The sequence below is a fragment of the Pundamilia nyererei genome, unplaced genomic scaffold (assembly GCF_000239375.1).
Source record: "Pundamilia nyererei isolate P.nyererei 1_Seehausen unplaced genomic scaffold, PunNye1.0 scaffold00145, whole genome shotgun sequence".
Taxonomy (NCBI): domain Eukaryota; kingdom Metazoa; phylum Chordata; class Actinopteri; order Cichliformes; family Cichlidae; genus Pundamilia; species Pundamilia nyererei.
Window position 1 is genome coordinate 998,464 of NW_005187546.1, and position 7,464 is coordinate 1,005,927.

General features: G+C 39.7%; 1 protein-coding gene across 1 annotated transcript in view; it reads left to right on the forward strand.

Moving 5' to 3' along the window:
* Positions 1–6,039, forward strand: part of LOC102198644 (uncharacterized) — a 36,007-nt gene extending 29,968 nt beyond the window's left edge. The window contains exons 3-5 of the mRNA XM_013913699.1: positions 2,493–2,822; positions 5,521–5,700; positions 5,873–6,039. Coding sequence (XP_013769153.1) covers positions 2,493–2,822; positions 5,521–5,700; positions 5,873–6,039 — 677 coding nt within the window. The remainder of the gene's footprint in view (positions 1–2,492; positions 2,823–5,520; positions 5,701–5,872) is intronic.
* Positions 6,040–7,464: the final 1,425 nt, after the last annotated feature.

Below are 7,464 nucleotides of genomic sequence, written 5' to 3' on the forward strand. Positions count from 1 at the left end.
GTTTTTTTTTTATTTAGAAATCTCTCAGTCAGAACATGACATATAATGTTTGGAAACTAGCGAGCTAACTTCCTGCTAACTTCTAACTCCATTAAATTTAATAAATTCTGTTTTCATGGATGCCTGGATGTTAAACTTAATAGTTACAGCTGGTAAATGTTGCAACGCTGATCATTTTATTAAAGATGAAAGACTTTAGACAGTTTTTAACTCAGTGATGCAGCAGTGTTCATTTGACTTTGGGACCTGAAGCGGATGGAGTTTTGGACCCAGATTACTCCAAATCCGCAAGGCTCCTGACTACAGTAGCCGTAAAGCCGTTAAGTTGTTCTAAACCATTTTTTTACAGATTTTTGAACTTCGTGTATCACTTAAAATCGGTTCGAGGTCTGTAAGCACAATCAGAATTCATACATAAAGCCCACCGGATTATAAAGCCACTGTCAATTTTTGAGAAAATTAAAGGATTTTAAGTGGGCCTTATAGTGCAGAAAATATGGTAAATGAATTGAAATACAATTTCTTTTCTACTACAATGATCTGCCCTCATATGCTTGTACATGGGTTGAAACATGTACAGAGAATGGGGGGTGAAAAGAGGAACTGCAGAACTGATACAGTTGTCTGTGAAGATTCTCAGTAATAAAGGTTATCGTAGTCTAAGGAGCTTGGAAAAAAAGCGTCTGGACATCCTTAAGTTCCTTGAAGAGGTTTCACCTCGCATTCGAGAAGCTTCTTCACTTCTAAGTGCAATTGGTGGAGAGTCCCAGATTTTAAGCCCTACGGGAGTGTCCGCAAGACGGTCATGGCCCCCCTTTTAGAGAAGTCCAGACGCTGTTCTTTCCAAGCTCCTTGGACAACTGATACAGTTGTTACTGTTATGCAAGGCTGGAACTTGGTACTTACAATAGGCAGCATCCGAGGAGTGTTAGAAAACAGTGATAAAGGTCTCCAGGAAGGGAAGAGGAAAGGAATGTACCGCCCATTCATTTTTACTGTGACTTATGAGCACATAAATTTCTTCCTTAAGCCTGAACTACCAAACATTCAGTATTGTTGCCTCTAAATCTGGAATGCCTATAATCATACACAAATAAATTTATAAATGTGTCTAAGTGACTTTACTCCAATAGAGGTATTTTTCAGCCAAGCGGTCAGAGTATACAAAGGAGCTCACGGTGACTGCAAAGCGATTTAACCTGTTAGCAGTCGGACGTACCGCCCACGGTACATTGGATGGTTTAGGGGACTAATTGTAAATTTGTAGGACTGCTAAGGGGTTAATGTTCTAACTAAGGCCTGTAGAGTCTAACATATAGCATAAAGCTTCTGCTTTTACACAGGTGATCCCACATGTTGATGATCAAATATTCAGGTACATTTGATTAGCACCTCCTGCCTCTCACACTCTTGATTCTTAAACGAATAATAACGACTTGTTAATCTTTCTTTTATTATTGAAGATTATTTTTATATGTGCTGTGTATGTCAGGGGGAGATTTCTACAGCACTCTGCACTTGTTCACATTATGTTCTGTAAAGTCAATTTAAAATGAACTGTGGGTGGAAATATAAATGGGAACCCCCTTAGGAGACAGGCTTGACCTGCTTCTTTCAGGCTCCCTGACCGGTGACTTGCTACACTTTGACTTTCACAATTTACAAGATTAAGAAAAGAGAGACGGTGTGTCATTGTAAAACAGGCCAGACTGCCAATATTGTTCTTCTGCAACAGAAAAACAAACCAGCCCATCCCCTCTCTGACCACCTTTGGACTTTGTGTTTGAACATTTGACCATTTTTTTCGCCTGGTTTCCTCCTCAGTTACTTTTCTGTGCATCCACCAAGTGTCCAGGTGCGGTAAGGATTGATCTCGCTTTTATTTCAGGTGTCAGTGTCTGGTGAACAAAATAAGCAGTTAAATTGCAAAGTGCACATTATTTTTTATCTACAAGAAAATCTGTAATAAATTACGAAAAAATAACAACATGGTGAGTGTTGGCAGCATTTCGGTTTGATATTAATTGTGCTGTCTCATACATTTAATGTGTTTCTTACAGATTCTAGCTGCACAAACAATCCTGTGTTTACTCCACCTGCACTGATAGTGAAGTATGGTGACCCAGCCAATGCTACATGTGTTGTATGTGAGGTGGGATGCCATGGAAATCTTTCTGGTTTGGAGCACGCTGTGGGAAAAGTCACAGAATATATAACCACCTTGTTCTGGACAGTTGATAAACTGAATGAATGGGAAACATATGTCATGTGCTATTATAACACTGATGCTGGTGATCAGTGTTATAATAGCACTCTCAGTATAAATGTGTATCGTAAGTATGTTCATGTGACACTTGCTAGTGAGTTTTATATTTATAATCGGAATTTGATTTCTGTTGTATGTGTAAATATAAAGTCATTCTGCTGATGTTTTCAAGCCTCTAGCTTACATGTTGTTCTTTACATTTTTGTTTCTTTCCCTGTCGTCTCAGAGCCTCCAGAAAGTGTCTCCATCAGCTTTGTAAACCACACTGAGATGATGTTTGAGAATCAGCAGTACACCCTGCAGTGTAGCGTACAGAACGTAGCTCCTGTTCAAAGCCTCAATGTGACCTTCTACAGAGGAAACACAGCACTGGGTCACCTACAGTCCAACAGTGAACATAAGAAACCCGTGAATGAGACCTTCACTCTGAACATCACCCCCAGTAGAGAAGATGATGGAGCCCAGTACTGGTGCGAAACCAAGCTGGAGCTGAGACCAGCTGGACCACAGCCCCCTCCAGTGGTGACATCAGAAAGTGTCAATGTTACAGCCTACTGTGAGCATAAAAGAATGAACATTTCTTTTAGATTATATTTGTGTTATTTTTGTTTTTTGCTTTTATTAAAAAAAAAGACATTTCCATCATAAAGCCTTGTCCTGTGTTCTGTTTTGCTTCAGGACACTTGCTTCAGTTCCCTCGCCTCACCGTCATTCAGTTCAGTTGGTGTTATGTCTATATGCAGTTCCTCTGGAAATATTGCTGTTAATAATTCATGTGTTTTATATTCTATACAGTCAGACTTCATTGAAACAGTAAGATTGATGTTATTCACTCTTTGGGGATCCTGTTCTATCTCCTGTCCCTGCTAGGATCTCCTTCCTCTATGATGGGTCATCAGATACTTTTTCTTACTGTGGACACATTGTCGTTTTTTATAGTATAGTATTTTATAGTAGTAAAGAAAGAGAACTTTTCTGTCATTTAGTTGTTTTTCTTTCACTTAATTACTTTGCGAAAGCATGAACAGCCATAAGAGAAGTTCATGCTGTAACACTTAAGAAACAGTTAAAAGTCCAAAATGTTTCTCTCCTTGCATTCAACAGCTGTCAAACCTTTTTGTAAACCTCAAAAGTCTTTTTCATGTTTATTCGCATTTCTGCTCTTATTCACAAACACTTTGTTATTTGACCTCCATCAGTTTCCGGTCTCTGTAATAGATCTGTCCTTCTGATGGCCTTGTGAGGATTATCACATCTTCTGGTTTAACTCTCCTTGCCTCTGATGGCCCTCAGGCTTTTATTCGAGGCTTTGTCTTGTCTCTCCTGACATCTTCAAGTCTTCGTGAAGCCTTTTTGCCATCAGTTTCAATCTGTATCCTTCTCAGTAACTTTTCCTCCCCATATTCTGTTCATGCATTACGTCAGTCTGTCCTTAACGTTGAGCTGCAGCTAATGTCATGTGACATTAGAGTTGTTTCTCCCTGCCACGGTCTTATGTTTTGGCGGGGGGGGGGGGGGGGGGGGGGGGTGGAGAGTCCACTTTGCTCTGCAGCTTCATCAGACTTCAATCAACAACTACTTCCTTACTTACATCTTTTCCTTTCTTTTCAACTCTTGTCAATCACTCAATGTTTCAATTCTTAGTATTTTTAAAAAGTGCTTCTCAGGTGGGGTATCAGCCCCTAAATTATGCTCAGATCACACTTTTGGAATAGGTGCTGCTACTTCTGCAACCAGATTTCCTCAATATTTAATAACTGAGCTGCTGGTCATCATCAAGCTATTTGTCGTACATCAGTTTTGACTCTGATGTCATCTTTTTACCTCAAAAAAGTCCTGGTAAGCCATGACATAGAGCTGGTGGTGGTAACAAACTCTTTTCCATTTATATCCACATTTCTGTTCGTCTTTACAAAAACTTTCTCTAAACTTTGTATAATAGCCTCTCCTGGCCTCCAATTACCTCTGAGCCTTATTACAGGCTCTCTTCTTACCTCTCTTTATGGACTGATAGCTCTCAAGCCTTTGTTTCATTGCTGACTTCATTACTATACTCCAGTCATGTTCTTGCCCACCTTGTGTGAGCCAATCAGCTCCTATTCCATATACTTTATATCTCATTGCTCTTCTGTCATCCTGCCTGTCAGATTCTCGTTTGTGTAACCTTTGTCTCACCCCTTTCCCTCAGAGCTCCATCCAAGCCTCCATCTTCATCTCTGGGGGAGTCCCATCCTAACTCCTATCACTGCTGGGATCCTGTTGTGATTTGATGGGTCATTGGCATTTAATCATCAAACTGTGCATCTCTGTATCTTTGCCTCAATAAATGTCTTGCTGATGCCTTTGGTTTATTTGGTTTAGCTTAAGTACAAATGTCAAATTTCTAGTTTAGTTATTTCATTTCAGATTCTGGTGTTTGCTTGTGATGGGCATTATTTTCAAACAATGTCAACCTTTGGTTATAATAGACGATGCATATTTTCCACTGGTGGCTACATCATTTTTAACAAACCAGCAAAAGTGCACAGTCCTTTAAATCCATGCAATAAGGTTTCTAGAGACCATCTAAAGCAGAGTTGGGCAATTAATTTAACATGACAAACTGGATCGCATCACTAAGCTGAACTCAGTTCTGTTCAATATTAATTTGATCTTTTTTCAAAGTGTTGGTGAGAGTCGAGGCCACAGTTAGGCAATTAAAGATAAAACAGACAGTGTTAACCAGTATTCACCCAAATAACTGTGAACAACATTTGCCCATGAAACACACTATATTATGCTATATTATGAAAGAACAGGTAACTATAGCTGTCATAAAAATGTGGTCAGGCCAAATTGCAGCAGCTTCCCTGATCATTTTACTAAGATAAGTGAAGAGAAAATGATCTAAATATCTTAGCCCAGCACCAATTTAGCTCTTTATTTAATAACTGCAAATCTCCATAGATAATTCCAGTCAGTTTCCACACCTATGTGCCAGGTAATTATGTTTAGTTGATATTTTTATTCATTGGTACAGCACACAGCCATTACACTAGGATATTTAGATCATTTTCTCTTTATTTTTTATGTACTTCAAAGGTCAAAATATTCACAACCTGAACCTAAAATTTCTCTTAATATACCAAAGTTATGATGCATTAAAAGTCTGCTGATTTTGGGACTTTTCCAGATTTGCTTGTCTTTATGTGGAGTGGCACACTTTACAACATTTCTCTTTGCTTGTTCTAACGCTGCCTCTCGTTCTTCGTCAGTTCTAAAAGCCGTCGGCTCGGCCTCGGCTATCGCCTTCAATGTGACGGCCTACCATCGCTCGCTGCGCTCCTTCCTGCCTGCCAAAGAAAACCAGAACATAACCTCATCAGTCATCTACTTCATGTGGATCCTGGTGCTCTTCTCTTCTCGTCTCACTGCCCCTCGCTCTTTTCGCCTCCGTGCTGCTCTGCTTCATCTGACTGATATTTGCATCCTCTGTGCTGTGTGGTGCTGGAAGATGAGCACACATCCTCCTGATTTTGTAAAAGAGTCCATGTCAGCTTTAATTATAGCTGCCTGTGTTGTTGCAGTTTATGTCCTATGTCTAATATTTAAATTTATTTATTATAGTCTTTCATCCAAACCCCGAAAAAGACAACACAGAGCAACAACCCGAAGATGAGGTGGGATTTTGTATGCTTGTCCCTGCACCAAAGATTGCAGACCACCGTCCATCCTCCCCATCAGCACACTGCAATAAAAGAATGAGGAAGTTGGCTGAGAACGTCTACTGCTGACGTGCACTTGACATCCACAGGACGACTAGAAAGAGATCGAGTCATGCAGAATGTTTTCATCTAGATCACGTGGCTGAGTTTTGTAGCACTCTGACCTTTGTCTGATTTAGCCACAGATATAATGTCTCAAGGCATTACTCATCTGAATGTGGAGATGAAATTGAATATGCACTTTCTGCTGTGCATTAAATCATTTCACTGTGTGTCAAACCATTTCAAGATATCAGTCTTTAAATTAAATGAGAGGCTTTAATTATTAAATCTGTATTAAATAGTTGTTGTTTACATGTGAAGAGATCCTTTTTCAAAGGCTATTTCACTGGATCATCTTTTCTAAAGAATCTAACAGGTTAAATGAGGATAAAATTATTGTCAGCAGTGACTGAGTCTGCCATCCCACCTACCACAAAGAAGGTTTATATGACTGTCCATGAGATCGGTCTCACTGTGATTAGCACTGGAATAACTTACTGCTACTAAACACTGAGCATGCGTGTCAACAAAAAACAGACATTTATAGGAATTTTTCCTCTTCACTCAGTTAGCTGGTAGATGGCAGGCATCTGACTGTGTAAACTGCTGTAAATGTGTCACAGTGCTGGATCTGCGACCCAGTGTTTTGTCTATTTTAGTTTTTTTTGTTGATAACTGTATTTTTCTCCATGTTTCTGTTTTATTTTGAAAGAGTCTGATGTGTTCTTGTTCGTTGGTGTTAGTTTGACTTTCCCTGTGACGTCATGTTTCATTTCAGTCAGCTGTTTTCCTCATGTGTTTTCACTTCCCCTGAACACATCCAGTGTGTTCATAGTTGATTATAGTTTTTCACAGCCTGTCTTAGTTGTACCTAGTTTTTCATAGTTTCATGTTAAACACCGTGACGCATCAACATGTGGCCATGCAATAAAGCCCTTCCTTACCCATATCAGTAAAGGGGCTCTGTAGCTTCATGATTAGTTTGCGTTTTTTATTCCTTCACTTTGATCTGTGTTTGTGGACATATAATGTGTGTAGCAGGACCTGGTTTGTGGCACGCTTGTGGGGGAGGCTGACACAGCGGAGCTCCATCAGTTCATCACCCCTCCCCTGCATAAGACGTGCTGGGACCTGAGGTTGTGTTGTTGTTGTGTGTGTGTAGCTGGCAGCTGGGGCTGAGGGTTGGAAGAGACAAAAAATGAGTAAAAAGTGTAGTAAAGTGCGATCTGTGTGGTCGGGTCCGTCATTCACCGTCACTGTGTGCAATGTACACTTTCCATTAATCTCATAGTGGAAAATTCATGGAAATCAAAGTCAAATGTTTATCAGTTGAAGAATCAGACTCCTTTTAAACATTATATTTGTACTAAATGTGTATGTAAATATGGTGTCTGTATATTTAATGCCTATATTTGTGACTGTGTTTCTGTTGTAGTTTATTCCTGTATGAAT